Raw genomic sequence first — 20,182 nt, 5'->3', positions numbered from 1 at the left:
GCTGTTTCTTCCCTGATTCTATTGGGTTTGGTGTAACAATGTAGGACCGAGCCCGTATTCTAAGAAATTAGGAGAAATCTTGGAACTTATAAAGAAAATCTTTTCGTTAGAAGCTAAGAATGCTTTTTTTTTGATTGTGAAGGGAGGGAGGGCAGTAAATTTGGTAGAAAAATATGGAAAAAAGGCTTAACAGTGGCTTCGGCTTTGGGATATTCCTCTTCAACATAGAATCTATATCTACAGTGTGGTTCTCTTTTTTCATTTATTATGACAGGGTATAATACAAAATTCATACCCTCTAGATGCAATTTTCTATACTATACTATACTATACTATACTACACTATACATGTGGCGTCTATGTGAGTCTTGTTTACTTCTTCGACTTCTTGGACTTCTTTGACTTCTTTGACTTCTTGGACTTCTTGGACTTCTTCTTTTCTTCCTGCTGAGCCTCTGCGTCTTCATCCAATCCATCAACTTCTACTTCCTCTATTATCAAATTGGATAAATCTTCCTCCTTTTTCTCTTCTTCTCCCTTCTTTTCATCGTTCAGTTCGGACGGTATTTCACTGGCCTCGGCAGGCTCTTTTTTTTCTTCTTTTTCTTCTTGGCCTTCCTCTTCTTCCTCGATGCCTTCCGTTGCGTCTATTCCTACTAGTTCTAATGTCTCATCGGTCAACACTCTTATTAAATTTCTACAACGAACAGCATAATCAAAGTCAACTTCACTCTCTTTTTCCTTGGCTTCCTCTTTATTGTCGATCTCCTCTTTTTGGGTTTCTTTTTCATCTTTGTCTGTCTTAGGATTCAATTTCTCCTCAAGCTCACGCTCTATTTTAGCTTCTGCTTCTTTAGCGAGGATATTCCATTTGTCCACGATAACCTTAAGAGACTCCACTATTCTGGTTCTTGAACCTCCTTGTAAGCCCTCCAAATACGAGCTCAAAGCACTGTTGTACTCCTTAGGAATAGTCCTTATGTTCTTCAAAATCCAGTTCTGTTTCTGTTTACTGAACTTCCAGTTATCTCTATCGGTATGGTACTGTTTCAAGTATACAAGCTGGTCCTTTTCTGGAGGAGGAGGTCTCTCCCCTTTAGGCAATTTGACCCTCTTTGGTGGTTTCTTATCATTTTCCTTCACAGAGCTCTCAATTTTCCTCTTCTGCTTGTTGATCTGCTTGATCTCTTTCTTGGTTATATTAGCAGATTCGATATGCGAAGAAAGAGCAAGAGGATCTTCCTCCAATTCCTTCTTCACTTTCAAACCAATTCTCTTCCAGGCCGGTACGTTCTCACTCATGACTCCTATATCTACTGGACTTGTTACTACTTCGACTTCACTATTACTGCCCGTTTCTAACCTCTTCTCTTCCCATTTTTGGGGCCATCTTCAAATTTATACTGGCGTGTCCGGGTAACGAATTTTTCACTATAAGTACAGCCAGATGCCCCAAAAAATTTTAGTGGAATTAATGGCTAGTAAACACCCGTTTGGAGACTGGTTCTCTTGAGGAAGTGGATAGAGAAATAAGGAAATAAGATTAGAATAGATGTGGGATTGTTGAGAGATTCAATATACGGGAATTTCTCTTCTTTTTTTTTTGTGTGTAGTAATTGTAGAGTATGAGTTGCGGATGTGAGGAGTCTTTTAAAGATTCCTCAAAAGTTGTTAATCCAAATCACCTGGTTAATTACTCAGAAGACATCTAGCTATATTGATAAAATACATGGTTTGAGTCCGCTATAAGCTTTTTACACTTATATTGGATATAGAGATTGTATACATTCGGATTTTTATTGGAACAATTAGGAACAATTAGGTTTAAAGCATTTCGAACATACCGAAGAAGTTACAGTGAATATGGTTTTATCATATCGTTTATCCTTATTTATCGATATAAATAGTTTACTGCTTTTAATCCAGGTTCGCAAGAACATGGTGAACAAGCTCTTTGTAACCCTTAACTGCTTCTATTAAATCCAGGTTATCGATATGTTCATTGTCACCATGTGCTACGAGAATACTTCCTGGTCCGTATAAGTAACGGTACTTCAAATCCAACTGAAGATTTGGAACATCGGTTCCATAAGCTAACACAATAGTGTCAAATCCTGGAACTTCGTGGTCCAAGTAGACGGCATCTTTGTTAATTAAAACCTCGTAATCCAAGTGCTCAATGTTACCAACAGTCTTCTTCACAAGGTCAGCAATGACATCTAATTGTCCAGCTACACGGACAACAATTAATGCCTCAGCATGGGCTGGAACAACATTGCCGGCAAGTCCTCCACTGAAAGTTCCAATGTTCAATGTAGATGGTCCTAAGAGTGCATTCACAGGGAACTTGACGTGAAGCAAGTCATTCAACACTGGTATAAGGATCTCAGAAGCAGAAATCCCCAATTGTGGATAGCCGCTATGTGAAGCAAGTCCGTTGGCAGTCAACTTGAATGAAAAGATTCCCTTGTGTCCCACTCCAAGTTTAAGTTCGGTTGGTTCTCCAAAGATAGCAGAACCCCATTTAGCACCTAAGGACTTGCTAGCCGTAATCATGCCGATTCCGGAGTTTTCTTCTCCAACCACGAACAATAACGAGACATCTCCTTCTTTTATCTTCTTAGACTCTAGCAAAGATAAGAAAGCAAATACTTGAGCTGCTACGGAGCCCTTTGCGTCAGATGAACCTCTTCCGTAAATCTTAGTTCCTTCGATGCGATATGGGATATATGGTGGTACAGTGTCGAAATGCGATGTCACCACGACCTTTGTATCTCTTGTCTTTCCATAATAGGCGTAGATATTGTACCTTTCTTCCAAGCCGTCGTCTATCTTCTGTACTTCAACAGTTAAGCCAGTTGCTTTCAAGTACTTCTTCAAGAATTGAGAAGCATTGTTCTCATGGTCCGATGTGGAGTCGATATCAATAAGTCTTTTGTGAAAGTCCAATAACGAGTGTTTTCCGACTTTGTAGTCTTCAAGTCCTTCGAATACTGAAGTCTCCTTCACTGCACCTATTGGTTGTACTAGTTGAGGAACTTGCTGGTCTCCGAAGCCAAAACCAAAGCCATAGTTGAAAGGGAAGGCTTGTGCAATGCCAACGACCACTGCAAGACTCAAAAGCTTCATGTTAGAACGAATATTAGTACTCAATTGGCACTTGTAGATTGATTTCAAAGGTTAACGGCAATCTTAGATAGTTTACCAAGAGCTAGAATGGTTTCAATGTGGCCTTATCCATTCCCAATCTATGGCTTCAATTGCTTCATTGGTCATGTGAGAACACTTCTTTACACAGTCCGGTTATAATGTGTGGCAGAGACTGTAAAGATAATAGTTAATACTATACATTTAATGAACGAATGGCTTAACTATAGCTAAGGTAAATACAATCTATAGTGTTTCCTCGGAGATCGTGTTTGGTACTCCATTTTACTCCTTCTTTTCGTCAACTGTTGGCTTCTCATCGGTTTCAGAGACCCCATTGGCTTGGGATTGCTCTTCATCTTCTGCTTTCTTCTTCTCTCTTTCAGCAACCCAATTTTCAAAACGGGTATTGAGATCCTCGGCAGTTTCCTTGGCAGTGGCTTCCTTGTCGGTTGAAGTGGCCATTTTGTAGAAAGCTCCCAGGATATACAGAAAAGTAGCCGTTATGTATTCATCGACTCTTGGGTCCTTGCCTTCAGGATTCAATGCCGTTCTCACCAAAGACATTAACGTTTGCTGTTCTGATACCAGCGGCACATCGGCTGGCTCGGATTCCTGTTTAGCGTTTGCAGTAGGTTCATTAGACATTTCAGCGCTTCAATGTAGATGGTATGTGATCAACACGAATAAGAACCAAGATAGCAATCGGTACAAAAATGTGTATGTTCATTATTAGCCGCCGTTCTTTTATAGCCGTTACCGAAAAAGGTTTTTTCTGGGGAATAGTGCGGCACGTGATGGAGCGAGGAATATAGATGTTAACTATGGGGACGTGGTTAACTATGGAGGTGTTGAGGGTGGTGGTACCTTATGGGGTTGGTGATGAGAACGGCTCAACTATGGGGTCGACTATGAAGAGGAGGTGCTTACTATTCAACTGGAGCTGGAGCTATCAATGTTGATAAAAACCGGGTTCAGATGTTAACTATGAAAAGGATGTTAACTATGGAAGATCTTAACTATGGAAGATATTAACTATGGAACATGTTAAATATGGAAGATATTAACTATGCGCGCCATAGTTAAGAATCGGGACTGATACTGTGAAGATGCGTTGGATGATGTAACTGTTAGCACGTTGGAATGCAGAGGAATTGAATATTAAAGACTTATCTATAGCTGAGTGACCACAAAGAATGCTAAAGTAACCACAGTACAATCATTACCCTTCATTATGTGCAATTGAGTTGAACACTTCTTGGGCTAAATAGTGAACAGTGTTCCCGTCGATTTGGCGAGATGAGACAAGAGCATGGTGACATAAGTGAATAAATTTCCAATTGTACAGTGGTTATGAGCAGTAAATTAGACACCAATCTACGACGACCAAAACGGTCGTCTTATCTACTTGCCAATTGACTTGCAATTGACTACACTAATAAGGCTTTATTGTATTTTCTCATATATTCTGTTGTAATAAACACGCTAATTATAAATAAAGTGAGCTGTCGAAAGACCATAACTACACGAATCAGTGGTCAACACTGCACCGCTGGCGGACTTAATCATCCTTCTTAGCAGCGCTCTCGAACTTGCCCAATTGCTGACCGTCAAGACCACCCAAGCCGTCAGTCAACTTCTTTTTCTCTTCTGGGGACAAGTTTTGGAACTTGGCGACACCCTCCTTGATGGTACCTTCAATGTCATTTGGGTTGATTTCAAGACCCAACTTATCCTTAGCGACTTGTCCCAATTGACCGAATTCCTTGTCTGACATTGTAATAAAATAGGTTAAATAAGTAGTAGAATAAGTTAGTAGTGATATTACCGAACTAGTTCCTGATTTTTAAAGCTTCTTCCTTTTCTTCTACGAGGAATCACCCATCCTTTTATACCATTTCTCCAGATTTCGAGTGCCCCTCATCAGTATAGTTATAAATTCCGGGGTGCGGCGACAAGTGTGGTGGCAGAGGAGGTATTCCGAGGGGAGGACGTGGTGCTCGGAGACATGAAGGAGAATATGAAACGATGCAAAGCTTAGTGAAACGAAAGCCAGAAAAGGAGATCCCTTTCTGCTTTTAGTGAAATTCTCTACCTACGGTGTCACCTCCGTCGGGGAGACCCCACTAACGTGGCTTCTTAGGCATATAGATTAATTTCCCTCAGTTTTGATGTGGTATGTATTTCCCATTGATTTGAGTTGAAACTCTCTAAGCTCATGATTTCGGTGGACCGGTAGTTGTGATAAGGTGTGTATATAGTAATTCAAAATATGAGCCGCATGTATTTATCACGTGAATATCTGGAAGCTGCACTTTATGCTGGTTTAGTAGTTAAAGGTACTAAAAGTTATCTATGAACCATCGGCCAAAGCCTTATGTTGAGAGCAAGAACTGTGGTTCGTAAGTCGCCCAGAAACTGGATTATGAGCAGTTCAAATTTCTCTTCTAAAATTTTCAAAAGTCTGTGGAAACCATCATTAGTTGTAGCAGATTGGGATGAGACAATAACCTTGAATGATACCATAGGTATAGTTGCCGAAACAGCTTACATAGCGAAACGAAACTTCAGCCCAAGCTTTGACCATTTTTCCAGAATATACATGGATGCTTATAGTCGATATTTGAGCGATTTCAAGAAGAAATCGGGAGAAAGAAACTCAATTGCTCAAGAAGAACTCTTCCAGCAAGGTATGAAGCTGGTTGAAATGACATCTATTGATGCAATCACCAAAGCGGGCCTTTTCACAGGCCTTACGGAAGAAAACTTCAAGGACCAGGCTTCAAAGGTTCAGATAAGACCCAATTTTATTGAGTTCGTAGGAAAATGCAAGGAATTGGCTATTCCTATAGTAATACTCAGCATTAATTGGACAAGCATACTCATTAAGGAAACATTGGTTCAACATGGTATAAATTTGGACAGTTCAGACATTAGGATCATTGTAAATGAGTTTGAATTTGAAGAGGACGGTAAAGGTCACAAAGTAACGTCCGGTTCATGGAGAAATGACGTCTCTGTGCGGACTGCTATAGATAAGTTAGATTTCTTAAAGTCATTGAAGGCTTCTTATAAGGAAATATTGTATGTTGGCGATAGTACAACTGATTTATTGGCAATGCTAGAGAGTAATGTTGGAGTTGTCATGTCTGGTGGATCTGTTCTCAAAGTATTAGACACGCTAGGCATCGAATGCACAAGTGACTTTATTTCTTTGGGTACGAATTCATCTGGTACAAGTTGTCAAAGGCTATTGACCGGAGGATGGAAGGATATATCCTCATTATTAGAGTGATTCAAACATTCTATGCCTTGTAAGATGAAAGATAGGCTTTGGAATAGTTAGATATAATTGTAGGTAAGTTATAGACATATAAATAAAGAAGCATATGATTCCAGAGTATTATCGCTCAGTAATATTGCTAACTACATGGGGACTTTCAAAATTAATAAAGTAACTTAGAGTGTCGTTTTTACTGGTGCTATATATAGTCAAATATATTCTTTATAATGTACAGTGGAAGACAATGATCATGCAAAGTTCGATAAAAGCGTTCTCTTCAAACTGCCCACCTATTGTGTATCTATGGTCAATTAATGTTGGGCTGTATCTATCATTATTTCCTTGATTCAGGCACTTACCTTCTCCAGTTATTAACTGAGGGAGCATATTGCTGTGGAATGTGAGCAACAACTCCTCCCTGAACTGGAACGTACTGTCCATATGGATATCCTTGTGGAACAGCACCAGGTGGTCCAATAGGATAATGGCCGCCCTGGATGATTTGGGGTTGGTTCAAAGGCGAACGGTGAGAAGCTTGCTGCTGACCGGGTGTGCCTTGGTGGTGAAGAGCATGCTGATCTCCTTGTGGGGGTGGTGGTGGAGGACCCTGTTGGTAGAAGTACTGGGGTTGTTGATTTGGAGACCAAAATTGTTGAATCTGTGGAGGTGGAAGTTGTGGTGGCATCTGTTGTTGCCTTGGAGACTTCTGCTCTTGCTTGAAACCACCTTGTGGGTAGAGATGCTGTTGGGGAGTCTGTTGTTGTGGAGGCTGTTGGTAATGTTGTGCTGGAGCTTGTTGAGGAGTTTGCTGATGTTGAATCATAGGAATGACTGGTGACTGTTGAGGGTTTGGAGTTTGTTGCTGTGGAGTACCAGACTGTTGTTGTTGTTGTTGCTGTTGTTGTTGAGCATTTTCGGCACTTTGAGGACCTTGGATAAAAGCAATACGCTCGGAAGGTAAGAGAGCAACCAAATCTCTTAACAAGAAACTAGGAACATCTGGTGGTTCGCGCAATGGAGGCACTGGTCCCTCTTTCTTTGAAGCTTTGGCCAATACTTCGGCTCTCTCTTCAAAGTAACCAGCACTCTTTAAGTCTCCAATGGCCTTGAAACAAGCAGCAGAGCGAGCACAAGCGTCCAGAGCATCCATTAATTGATCGTCACAACGTTCATATACACAGCTAAGACCGTCCCAAGCTGTTGCAGTGCCAGGAGAACTCTCATCAATCTGGAGTCTCAAGGCTTGTGAATAGGCGGCTAAAGCGTCTGGAAGTTGCTTCAACTCTAAGTACAACTTACCAACTGCAAGCCATGTAATTGGTGAATTGGCAGCTCTACGTAAAGCCACTTGGTATGAATCGTAAGCAAGCCTTGGCTGGTCCACAAGAGAATGGGCCTTACCCAAGAGGTACCAAGGAAGGAAGTCACCATCATTCTTTGGCTGTTCGCTTTCCTTCTCCTTTTCCAAGTCAATGATTTTGGAAAGAAGTTGGATAGCAGTCTCAGCGTGCTGACGTTCATTATTGAAAAGAAGTAAGTAAGAATGAGTCATGAGAATTCTTGGAGAGTTACCCACAGCCTTTTCTGCGGCTTCGCATGCTTGAATGGCTCCAGGAATGTCATTAGCACGTTCTTTGGCGGTGGAAAGAGCGCACCAAAGGGCAATGTGTTCGTCTATGCGTGATAATGGTGGAGCTGGGAGGGAAAGAGTTGCCGTTAATTCAGCGATGGAAAGGTCAATGTTTCCGTCAGCTGCTGCGATAGCAGCCAACTCAGCATGAGCAGCTCTGGCAGTCTCGATATCACTCTGGGAGAACTGTGCAAGGTTTTCTGGTAAGATAGACAAGCAATGAGTCAAAGAACCTGCCGCGTGGCTTCTAGCGCCTGCTCTAATGAGAGTTTGTGCACTCAAGAGCCAGAGAGAGGCATCATTTGGAGAGAGTTGGATGGCAGTTTGAATGGATTGATGAGCTTGGTCATTAAGGCCAATGAGAAGGTAGCACTCGGCTAGTTCTTTAAAAATGGAAGCCTCTTTGAGCAAGTTTGGGAAGAGTTCAAGAGATTTGTTGAGCTTCTCAATGGAACTTTGAGAACCAATGGTTTCGTTGAGGTTTATGTCATTCAAACGGAGTGTGTAACTCAAGCCACAGAGTGCTTTAAGATTAGATGGGTCGTGGTTAACGGCGTTTTCAAATGATTTTATGGCTGGTACAACAAGGCCAAGTGTGCTAGCGCAAGCACCACAGGCTAGCCAAGTTTCGGTAGCAGATGCTTCGTATGCGTGGAGGGAGTCCGAATGGAGTCGCTGGCGCTTAGAAGCTGGTGAAAGGTCCATCAGACGTTTGGACATTGTATATTGTGGTGGAAATGTATTGGGTGGTATGAGGGTATAGAGAGTCAGTACGATATTGAAGCGGAGTAGACGGATTGAAGTTTCTGTTTAGCTCTTTGAAAGGAGTATGTTTGGTAGCAGAGTTGGCACTGTATTCTATTTAATAATTGTGCTAAGATGCTAGTTGCTTTATGGATGGATTAAGTAGTAGTACAATAACTAGTAGTCAGGCGGTAAAGCTAGACTAAGACGACGATTGTTGGAATTGAACACAACACTTTGGAATGAAGTTGGAGGAGTTAGTTGCAAAGACCGATTATTGGTTTGTTTAATGGTCTCTTGATGTGCTTCGTCTACTCGTTTAAATGACTTTCTTCGCCTGGTAGACTAAAAGTTGGGCGGCTAACTGGATTGTTTGCCGGTACTACAAAGACGACGAACTATGGCGTGTCTTGATGTCTTGATGGATTCTAGTGATGATTCCAGTGATAAAAAGCTATTCACGTTAAAGTGGTGATGTCGAAGCGGTGTCGTGGCAATAGGGGGACGAGGAAGTACCGAGGACGAGCGTTGCTGCGGTAGTATGCTGTCGCTGGGAAGAGGCACAAATTGGAGGACGACAAGGATATTAATCGGGAGTCGTGGAGGTCACGGTGAGCAGTCAACAGGTCAACCTATTCAATAGAACAAAGGAAAAGAACTAATTAACGTAAAAGAACAACAACAGTAAAAGAAGAAAGAAAAAGATTTAAAACCACAAATTTACCGAAGCAAGTGGAATCGTTAGCGTTAAAAGTGATTTTCGAATCATCAAGTTTTTGAAGATTTCGACTTTTAGGTTTTGTTAGGTAGGATGGGAAAAAAAGCACAGCAAAGAACAAAATATCGGCAGCGTAAAAAATACACCAGGTTGCATGATAAAAAATAATTGAGGCTAGTGTCGGAGATGCGTCAGACATGATAAAAAATAAAAAAGGTTTAGAGTGGAAGGAGAGGCTGGAGGAGGAAGGAGCGACTACGTCAGGGTGGTGTATTCGGGCAGTGTGGGACTGGGTGTGGGGCAGTGATGTGAAAATCAAGTAAGTAATAGATCAGATCCAGTTGGATTGGAGCTTGGGGAAAATTCTGGGGGATAGGGTATGTTCACAGGACATTAATGGCCCTTATGCTTGGTGGGGGACACATAGTCAAGCATGCACAGGAAACTATCAAAAGACGCAGGAATAGAAAAGGTGAAGCTTCCGTGCAATTAAAGTTAGATTCTCGCATAGGAAATATCTGCACAGGTACACAGCATTATTAGATATGCTCATGCATCCTGCAGATGTAATGAACAGTGTTGGTACAGGAAGGTGACGTCTAATGTCCTGGACGGTTTTGAAGCGATTTCTCATTTAAGCCATCATGGCCCGGCCTCAGACCAACAGTCTAGTGGTAGTGGTATTTGTGTAAGGGGACGAGCACTGTCGACAATGAAGATGCACTGAGTAACAACTGGCAATATTTAGAGTTCAGTACACAATCCTATCCCTTATTGTCTCCTTATTTGCTGTCTTCCCTGACTGCACGGTAGTTGCACCGCTGGCCTATTTACGAAACATGAGATGATGATGATATTTTCTGCTGATTATTTTCTTCAGTTTAACGAACACATTTTTTCTGTTGCTACGAGATTCCATAGTGATTCAGAAAATGTGCTTTTTTTCTGGCCAGAATTATTTTTGACGGTGACGAAAGCTGTTTAAGGCTAGATTAAAAAATCTTGAAAACTATAATCCAAATTCGATGGTGACCCTTAGCCAAACCACTGGGATTTCCATGTACGTGGAACCCTCACGAAGAAAATCATCTTAGGTTGTACAGAGCATAAAACCTAACCGTAAACGGCAATAACCACAAGCCTGAAGATCGCCTACATCTAGTCCAACATATCCTCTTCACACACTCACCATAATCACCATGTTGCCTTGCTGTGTTCCCTACCGTCCCTTCGAGTAATGCTCAAGATCTAAAAAAATATCGGATGCTAAGACTACAGAATCTTAATTCTCACAGCTGATACGGGCAGCTCACGTCGGCCCCACTCCCCCGGTACGTTGGGCAATCAACTTCCCCCAGTAGCCCCAGTTGGCAGTGCACACAGGACTGCGTGCACATCGGGAATTTCTTGTATGGCAACAATAACGATATAGTGCACCTTTTGGCGATTCCTGGGTAATAAACAGGAATCTGCCGTTGGTTACCATTTTCTTGTTCCTTGGACCTAGAGATTATAACCTACTCTACAGCCTACAATGCTCCCCCTAATCGTACCACTGAGAAGTATATATAGACATTAATAATATCTTGTTATTATTTTCATTATATTATCTTATTTAGAATTTATAGTTCCCAAAAAGAAAGTGGCATGTCCCTCCTGCAGCGTTAGTTTTGCGCCCCTCCTTTCCGTGACAGAGTTGATCATTAATGTCTGATTGGAAAGTACCAGCAACGGTAACTATGACGTAACTGATGGATGAAAGTATTAAAACAATATAAATATATGTTGTTGCGCTCGAAATCTACAATGGTGGTCCCTTTGAAACGGTCATGCTTGGCTCCCCTCTGTTTCGTAAGGTCTATGCAGCTCTTAACCCTCATAATGAGCTGGAGATGAGGACTACAGCTTCCAGACATCATTCTTAACTGTGTATCACCATGAATTCACCACTTCGGATGGGAGCGGACTTCAAAACAGAAAATATCCCAACAGCAAAGGTCAGTCCTTCTTAAATATATCGGTCTTGTAGCAAATTATTTGAGGAGCACCATAATAATCTCTCTCAGTATTCGTAAACTAACACAGGGGTAAAGATTCTTCCCCTGTAGAAAAGTGCACGTATACGTACGATGTATGGAGCTGCTTCCAGAAGCACGGCTAAGTGAAGCTATACCGTTTCCCGTGGCTAATTAGTCACACATCACTCGGTAATTATACTAGTTGCCTACTACATATGTGTAGTTGAGGAAATAATTGTCCAATAATATCGAGATAAAACCTTATTTGTTTGATCATCGTAACTTTCACAGGTGCGAAATAGTGGGGGTCTTGAACTTTCCTGTTCATAGATAAATAGAGGCACAACCCATGCAACCTTAAGTCGCGACGACGACAGAGCTAATTATTCAGTAGATGGGGAGTTCTTATGGTGTGATAAGACCACTATAGTTCATTCAGTGTCGGAAATGTGGATCAGCTACCCCTTTACTTCAGATTCTTGTATTTTTTTACCGTACATGAGCCAGTAACTACTATATGCTGCATACGACTCCATACATCTGGTACATCTTCATTGTTGTATATTGTGTCTTTGTGAAATTAAGATAATCTTTGTGAAACCTATCTCGGAAATCAGAACGTTTCAGGTTGCAGCATAGTCGAGCAAAAGAAATCCAATTGTTGGCGCGGATTCTAAAATTTGATCTCCATTTTTATGCAGATAAATATAATTATATAGATGCATGCAGCAAAAGCTTGTTTAAAAATAATCCTAATCATTACGAAATGCTAGTAACAGGGCCAGCAGGGAAAAAAACGTTTGTTGTGTATTTCCATTATTTTTTATGCGTTTGTTGGTGGCATTGCACTTAGAACTTAAAACTTTGCGTTTATTTTTATAGACCCAAGTATTTTTATGCTAATTTCGCACTAGTTGTATTTATATATATTTATATTTTTACATCTGGGATTTATTTTTTTCTATCGTATGGCAATTTCTGTGCATACAATCATTTTACTTCCCCACCCGAGTAGAGCTGAGAATGAGAGATATCTGGTACACCCATATCAGTTGCACTCTATAACAGTAACGTGGATACCTTTGCCTTATATGTATTCAGATTTCAAATTCAACCAGCAAAGTGCTCATATCCACCGATCATATTTGCCGTTCCATACTGCGAACTAAATATTTTTAGCATGCCAAGTATTATTGCATCTGCATCGTAATAAAAATAGTCGTCAAGTCTGTATGCAAGGAGCAAACTTTTCCCAATGAGGTAAGTTCACATCGTTCTCTTATTTTCATCTTCAGTGCTCAACATTAACCCACATTACTCCTTCAAACTGAAATTTTGTACTCTTGAAATTACCTGGATTGCTCCCAATAATATAAGAGTATATAAAATAATCTTTACAACAAAGGTTGGTGAAGTGATGGGCATATGGCCCTGTGGGCAGGTTGGTTCCTGAACCGATTGGGTGATGTACCCCGTGCACCCCATCAAATTCCTCCATCCTAATCTTCTGTACCACCAGAACTTTTACAAAGCTACTTCAAGTGATCACATATGAAACTTCCGAGATTCCTGAAAAGGCGGTTTTTATGTCTGACAAATCCATCACTGCCACTAAACCCTGCGAACAATAAGGTTTCATTAAATTCTCCCCTTCCACTAAGCGTCCTGAACAATACTATTTCTGGTTCATTCCGGAAGTTACTAGATGTCTCATTTCCGCTTTCGTATTTGAGCAGTTCGATTGCATTCGATTTAGATTCTATTGGAACCTCCGACATTGCCCTTTTCCTCTCTATAATTACCTTGATGTGCTACACATTACCAATTTCATTTCCAGAACTATCTTCAATGGCAATGTGACACATATGCAGCACATCACTCTACATGGAGGTCTTGTATATTATTTAGGTACGGCAAGTCCCCCATCTCGACATCAAAGTTATAAGTAGAGTTGCTGAAAACTAAACAGTATACGGATGAATTGATTTGTCTATCATCAATCCTTGTAGACCTGACGATATGTATTGTCGGCGTTATCACAAACGGCTAAAGTTTCAGTGAATGTAAGAAACTTCATTAAGCTTCTTCGTTGAACAATCGCGGGCGGCATAGCGCATATCAATACACAGTCCATACATTTTGTCGAATCTCCTCCAACCTTCAATTACACGAAACTTTGCTCGCCATTAAATTTTTAGTCTAATGCAATACTTAAAAATTTCTCACAAATTTCGAATGAACCGCACTAGTGCTTAAATATTTTTTTGGATCATGTCTAAAGGCTCAAAATGGGTAAGTTTAAAACGACTGGATTCTACATTCGCAAAAGTCCGACGACCCGTTGCAGCCGTTTAGGGCACAATGGTACATCATACGTTTGGGGTTAGACTGTGATCATAATGTTTCAGGTTGTTGCTATATCCCTGTAGCTGAAATTATGAACCATGTCCGTAATGGTGGTTCCTAGTGAAACAACACTCCTTGTCCATATGATATAACTGATACCACCATTTTGAGTTGTGACAGTCTTTATTTTTTTTCATGGCGCGGTGATTTATGTCGGTCAACAAAGTTAAGGCATCACTGGTGATGACTGAGACAATCTTTTTCTTTTTATTTGCTGCAGATAGTTAACAGAATGTTGTACAGGGAGCAGAATGTGATTTTTAAAGCATTTTGATGCTGGAGTTGCTACAAAAGAGAGTTGACTGGCACTGACATGTTGCAACGTCGGGTTTCATTCGGGAGGGGCGTGGTATGTCGGATCGATCAGGAAGGCTTATTTGGCCTGACTACTGGCCAACAAGATATTTGTAATTGTCCCAATAGCTTGGGGTAACTGTCACTTGTGAAATACAATTAAGGTCGATTATAAGGTTTTTGTCTTCTAACACTACACCGCCGCATACTTCGCGTTGCAATCAAGTCTATTTTTTTTGTTGTCCTTGAACAGTGGTGTGGAAGTCTCATTCTAGCGATGCGAAAATCTGTTTGGCCGACTTCTGCTTTGGCCTATTTCACTCTCAACAATAAAATACCTGTGCGTCTAGATAAGAATAAGTATTATTATCATGTGGATCACTCTGTGCATGTCTCGGCAAGTGAACGACGCGCGATGTCATTGCAATTTTTCCCTTCTAGCAGAAGAAGCTCTGCAGTAGAGCATTCTATGTGGTGGAGGGGTACATCAATAAACTCAATGCAATCGAGTTCATTTTAAATCAATTTATATCATGTAGTTATACAGAAACTCTCACAACTATTGTAATCACTACCTCGAACAGCAATGGAAATCAATTGCGAAGTTCATAAGCCCAGTTTATTGTATGCAGTGTGGTAACTTGCATGCATACGTAATCAATTTTGTCTTTAAATGAAGTCACCTGTGCATATATGCATGGTCTAACCTTAAACCTTCAATGTGACAAATAATAATAACCATAATACGATAAATTCCAAGTAAGGACCATCCTTGAAGACCGAGAGGCCCACGTACCATTGCCTTCTACAACTACAAGATATAGGAGTTAGTTCACATAAAAGAGCTATTGATTTCAGCTATTTGTATAGCTGGTCGTATGTAGGTCTTGTGTTCCAAGCTATTTCATGCGATTTCAGCACATGTCTATCTAATCGTTTGGCGGGTCATAAATCCGACGATCTTTAGACCCAAGGCACAGTTTCTTTTGCATTCCCCTGGGGCCTAATAATACTCGAGTAAGGCAATTCAAGATTAACATGCAGCTCCTATAGGCTACTAGATAATACAACCATGCATTAAAGTGATACGCATGTAACACGACGCCGCATCGGCAGGTGAGTACAATAGAGCAAATCAAACCAATGACTGTTCCAAACAAAGAGCGAGGGCTGGTAACAATGGCCCGTAGAACCTAATTCTCCCCTCTTATTGGAACCCCTGACAATTACTTCTGTGGCCATTGTTGAAACAGTGCTAGCTGTTAATTGTTCCTAGCGATCTAAAACATGAGGTAGTGGTGTTATATGGTTGCCACCATTACTATTAATTGCTTATGTGGTCTCAATTATTTACACGGCATGAAAAGATTAAGTCCGCAATGAAACCCACTATGGAATTTAGTAAAAGCCTAAATCATAATTGTGTGTTCTAACGGCGTCATGCCATGCCAAAATAATTGTTATTTATTATTTTGCCATGATAACATAGAGAATAGTCTAATCTTGCCAGATCCAGAAGTACCCTACGTGTCTCCCCTGTCTCGAATAACCAATACTCGTGTTGTTTCAAAATGCCAGGTACCTTTCAAACTAATTTCACCGCTTTGGCCAACACAACAATAACGTCTGGAACCACCTCCCATCATTGAATCGCTTCCCCTGCAAATTCCCATATTAGTTGCCTTTCACTAGCGACACTTTAGACTGCCTTAAGGTGATATGTAGGTTGGTGCCTCAAGTGATGGCGGCAGTGTGTTCCATGCTTATGAAACATGCAGCGACTTAAAAATAGAAAGGCTCGCAATAACCGCGAGACGACACCGAATATATGTTACGGGTCCGCTAGACCACTTCGAGTGCTAATTGTACCACATTGTTTGTGACATTAGCGGTTGAATGTTTAGACGAACATTGGCGTGTCAGCACGATGGACTCTTTCGGGTAAGACGGCTGATCCAAAAAATGCAAGTATGTACGGAGGTTTGCCCATGGTTCACAGTTTGACATTTGTCCACTACTGATTTGAACCCATTTTCACAGGACAATTAGTCAAGATCCTGGGATGATGCTTTTGAAGTAAGATTCGGGGTTCAAGCATTGTGACCCTCCGACAAAGGTGGGGGAAAGTGGGGATCACTAATCCCGTTTATAGCGAATCTTCATCTGATTATGTAGCAAGCTCTTCCAGTTACTTCTACATATACGGTACACTCTTTCCCTTTCCCATCTAACCAACTGCCCACTTGAAGACCGTATAGGTGCAATATCGTCTATTATTGCAGCATGGGTGTTGCCTCGGAATTTTCTACCGTTTTTAAAAAACTTGCTTATGTAATCTTTTATGGTGTTACCCGCAACCATCTTCTTTAAATTTTCACTTTTATAGAAAACAACTGCAAAAAGTGATATTTGGAGCCATATATAGTGCTGTAGGAATATAGAATTGATGGTAAGTTATAGAGCAGTCGGAATAGCGAGGGGCTTTGCTTCTCTTGGATTTCGAAGGTATAATTCTACGCTTCAGACTGCCATTACTTCGTCATTACTCACTAATCTCTTCCCTTCATGTAAATCCTGTGGAGTACGGTTGCAATCGGTAGATCCCAAGAAACCAGGTTACTATCTTCTCGAGGAAAAGCCGCAAAAGAAGTTCGTAAAGAAAGAAGACGAAGTGTTTGAGAAATTCGCAAAGGAGTTATCATTAGAAGACAAGAAATTGTTGGTTAATGATTTCACTGTTCCCGTCTCAAAGGGTAAAGACAAGGAGACATCGGTCCCAGAAAGCGAGAAAGTTGTTAATGAAATTAACCCACAGCTCCTAAATAACTTTGAAAACAAGGCGTACTTCGCTAGTGAATTAAAAAAGGCATCTCAAAAGGAAAGACTTAAGTTGGAAGAAAAACACACGAATTCTATAGAATGTATCAGATGTCGTGACGCTACATATAGATCGAACTTCAAGGAAGTCTCCAAAGAAGAGTATCCATTGGAAACTTTGGATTCTATAGTAACGAAGATTCCTCCGCATGAAAGGGTCATTTACATAATAAATGCTCAGGATTTCCCTATGTCTTTGAACCCTAAGATTTTCCAGTATAGATCGCCCCAAGAAGTGAAGTTCATTGTAAATAAGGCCGATTTGCTATTCAAAGCAAAGACCGTAAGTGCCAAGTATGGACAGACCTTCTTTTCAGACTATTTGTTCCATAAGTATAGAGTACCTAAGGAAAATGTAATGGTGGTCAGCGGTGTAAATTACTGGGATTTTAATAAGTTGCTTAACTTCATAGACGACAATAGTTACTTGATAGGTAATGTTAACAGTGGAAAATCCACTATTATCAAGAGTATTCTCTACACAATTGATAAGAGCAAGAAAGGGAAAAAGCTTTTATCTAGCAGAGATAGGACGAAGTTAGAAAAAGAACAAGATGTACTCATCAACAGAGGTCGGAGTAGCAGACCACTTAGTAGTGGTGAGAAGAAGAAAGAACAAAAAAGATATGAGGAGTTATTCAGAGCAAAAGTTGGCCCTGGTGTTTCTTATATGCCTGGTTTCACTAGAGGCTTCATCCAAATTGACTTGGAAGAATTGGACAAGACAATTTACGACGTTCCAGGCTTTGTCAACACGCAAAATCAAATAGCACATCATCACGAGATATACAGCTTGATTGAGTCACCAAAGATACTCAAACAAATTCACAAAGGAGTCAAGGTATATGACAAAGGATTTTACACCTCTAAGTATGAGACAGTGAAAGGAGGCCGTTGTATAAGCATGGGAGGTCTTTTCTATTTGAATTTCCCTCAGGGATCTATGTTCCAAGTGAGGAACTGTATCAATGCTGACTTTCATCTATTCAACAACTTCTCCAAGGCAGTGAATGTTAGTTTGAATTTGGACAAATTCCCAGGTATGGTAACCAAATTTTTTATCCACCATAACGAAAAATCTTTGAGCCAATACAGGAGATACATAATACCTCCTTTCTATGGGTCCATTGATTTGGTGATCCAGAATTTGGGCCATTTGAATATCAAACCTACAGGTAAGAGAGCCTCAAATGAGCCATTAATTTTGCACTTACCCCTAGGACTTGAGGCGTCTATCAGGTTGCCAATTACAAACTATATTGCAAAAACTTTCACTGGTCGTGATGCCAAAGGTAACCCCTTGAGAAAAGAGCACATTGTATCCAAGAGCGTTTTAGCATTGCAGCGGTATGCTGCCAAATATCCATTCTACAGTAATTTGATCAACAGCGTTGCGAACAAAGAAGGAATCTCTGAAGAAATGGCCCTTTCTCTCAAGCAGAATGGCGATCCGTTCGACGATGAGACATACAATAAGCTTGTAAATGAAGACTATGCCAGAATTAGTGAATGGGCTAGCATAGGAAAGGGTATGAGACTCAGCTATGACAACAATACCGTTATTGATGAACGAAACAAGTTCGACTTTTGGATAGAGTAGGAATGTCTTGTACGATAACCACAGTATATCTCTAACCTTGTACATAATTAAATAATAGGGAGATGTAACATACCATGTATATACAATTTCAAGTTGAAAGAGAAGAACTCATTATTAAAACGCAGGGTTTCCTTGGCATTGGGCCCTACTGCCCGAGAAGGGCTTTATTATCGAGCCAGATGCAAAGAACAGTTGGGCTTGTTTGTAACTGGAATGTGGTTTATACCAAGACCATGTAGACTCAATTAATATGCCATCTTGGTGAATAATAAATTTACCAATTAACTAATGGTATTATTAAACTAAGGATGTAGGACTAGAACCTTATTTTTCTATGGAAACTCGGCTGATGTACTTCCAATTAACCCCAAAGCAGCCATTGTAACCGTAACTGCAGAACCATTAAAATCAAATATACGCGTAGGCGAAGCTACTCCTGCAATGTATCCCTTTCGCTTATTGTTGTGTCGTAAGGTAGCAGTGCACTTATTACAATCTCGATTGAAACAAAGCCAACGGACAGATGTTGTAGAATATACTAGAAGTGTCATTTTGACATTCTCATAAAGTGGCAAAGCATCTAGAATTCAATATCTCTTGCCTCACTTCATTATATCTCAAATGCAAGGAGTCACATCAATGACAACAACACTCCAATGTATCTGGCCAAAAGTCACTATAGGCGACTATAACAGGCGTTCCGCCTCAGATACACGCTGCTGGCACCCCTTCCTGACCCATAACCCCAACACAGTTAAATTTCATCTTCTCTTGGGAGCGCAATCATCATAGGCTTATACAAAGCGAGCATGAGTTTAAGGAGCGAGACCGATTTGCGATAATAGACACTACGTCTTCGTGGGTTTGACGCGTTGAAATGTAGATCATTTGATGCAATTCTATATTTGTTCTCTTTTTCTCGAATAACGTACTACATAGCATCTACAACGTCAGAACTCAACTGGATACTGGTTGGAGTGGCCTGAACTGGGCATTTCATGTCTAAACCTCATTCCTTGTTTAATACCTTTTTGCTCAGGGGGATCCTTACTCTGCGCTCGTTTTTGCAACTTTCCTTCCTCACTGATAAACTACTACAAAATACAAATATTACATCGCTTGGATACTTCCAACTACAACCCACATTAACTAATAATACTTCACACTTTTTGATGCATCTCTTGGTGAACTCTAAACACTAAACCCACTTCCCTTACCGCAGCTCTATTCCTTACCTTACCTTACCTAACCGAACAATAACCTTTCGCCAACCCTTCGCCAGCACATCGCCAACCTTCTGCATTATATTTTTCTCTACAACAAAAAAGAACAATAAAATTATTATTATTATTATTATTCACTTAACTATGACCAAAATATGTCTCATGCTCAAGCCCACTTTGCTATTCTATCTTTTTCTTTCCCTCTGCTCCGCTCTGCTCTGCTATGCTACCAACCATAACAA

At 40.6% G+C, this 20,182-nt stretch overlaps 6 protein-coding genes across 6 annotated transcripts; 2 read left to right on the top strand and 4 right to left on the bottom strand. All coding sequences in view use genetic code 12, as the record gives it.

The window, feature by feature from the left end:
- Positions 1-250: 250 nt before the first annotated feature.
- RJT20DRAFT_22678 (uncharacterized protein) lies at positions 251-1,609 on the bottom strand. The gene has a single exon (XM_064919314.1). The coding sequence runs from the start codon at positions 1,300-1,302 to the stop codon at positions 373-375; it is 930 nt and encodes a 309-aa protein (XP_064777822.1). The 5' UTR covers positions 1,303-1,609; the 3' UTR covers positions 251-372.
- A 308-nt stretch (positions 1,610-1,917) lies between these two features.
- Positions 1,918-3,129, bottom strand: RJT20DRAFT_144085 (M20 family metallopeptidase; the record flags this gene model as incomplete). Its single annotated transcript, XM_064918709.1, has 2 exons — positions 1,918-3,003; positions 3,028-3,129. The coding sequence occupies 2 exons, from the start codon at positions 3,127-3,129 to the stop codon at positions 1,918-1,920; spliced, it is 1,188 nt and encodes a 395-aa protein (XP_064777821.1).
- A 303-nt stretch (positions 3,130-3,432) lies between these two features.
- On the bottom strand, positions 3,433-3,795 carry RJT20DRAFT_132889 (uncharacterized protein; the record flags this gene model as incomplete). Its single annotated transcript, XM_064918176.1, has 1 exon — positions 3,433-3,795. The coding sequence occupies one exon, from the start codon at positions 3,793-3,795 to the stop codon at positions 3,433-3,435; it is 363 nt and encodes a 120-aa protein (XP_064777820.1).
- A 1,638-nt stretch (positions 3,796-5,433) lies between these two features.
- RJT20DRAFT_22674 (uncharacterized protein) lies at positions 5,434-6,590 on the top strand. Its single transcript, XM_064919313.1, has one exon. It carries the CDS (start codon positions 5,525-5,527, stop codon positions 6,440-6,442), a length of 918 nt encoding a protein of 305 aa, XP_064777819.1. The 5' UTR covers positions 5,434-5,524; the 3' UTR covers positions 6,443-6,590.
- Position 6,591: 1 nt separating this feature from the next.
- TCC1 (Tcc1p) lies at positions 6,592-9,123 on the bottom strand. Its single transcript, XM_064919312.1, has one exon. It carries the CDS (start codon positions 8,778-8,780, stop codon positions 6,786-6,788), a length of 1,995 nt encoding a protein of 664 aa, XP_064777818.1. The 5' UTR covers positions 8,781-9,123; the 3' UTR covers positions 6,592-6,785.
- A 7,152-nt stretch (positions 9,124-16,275) lies between these two features.
- On the top strand, positions 16,276-18,883 carry RJT20DRAFT_22660 (uncharacterized protein). The gene has a single exon (XM_064919310.1). The coding sequence runs from the start codon at positions 16,687-16,689 to the stop codon at positions 18,715-18,717; it is 2,031 nt and encodes a 676-aa protein (XP_064777817.1). The 5' UTR covers positions 16,276-16,686; the 3' UTR covers positions 18,718-18,883.
- The last annotated feature ends 1,299 nt before the right edge of the window (positions 18,884-20,182 follow it).

This window comes from Scheffersomyces xylosifermentans (genome assembly GCF_036884685.1).
Source record: "Scheffersomyces xylosifermentans strain CBS 12540 chromosome Unknown RJT20scaffold_1, whole genome shotgun sequence".
Taxonomy (NCBI): domain Eukaryota; kingdom Fungi; phylum Ascomycota; class Pichiomycetes; order Serinales; family Debaryomycetaceae; genus Scheffersomyces; species Scheffersomyces xylosifermentans.
The sequence above is the reverse complement of the archived record's forward strand: the minus strand, read 5'-3'. Positions and strand labels throughout refer to the sequence as shown.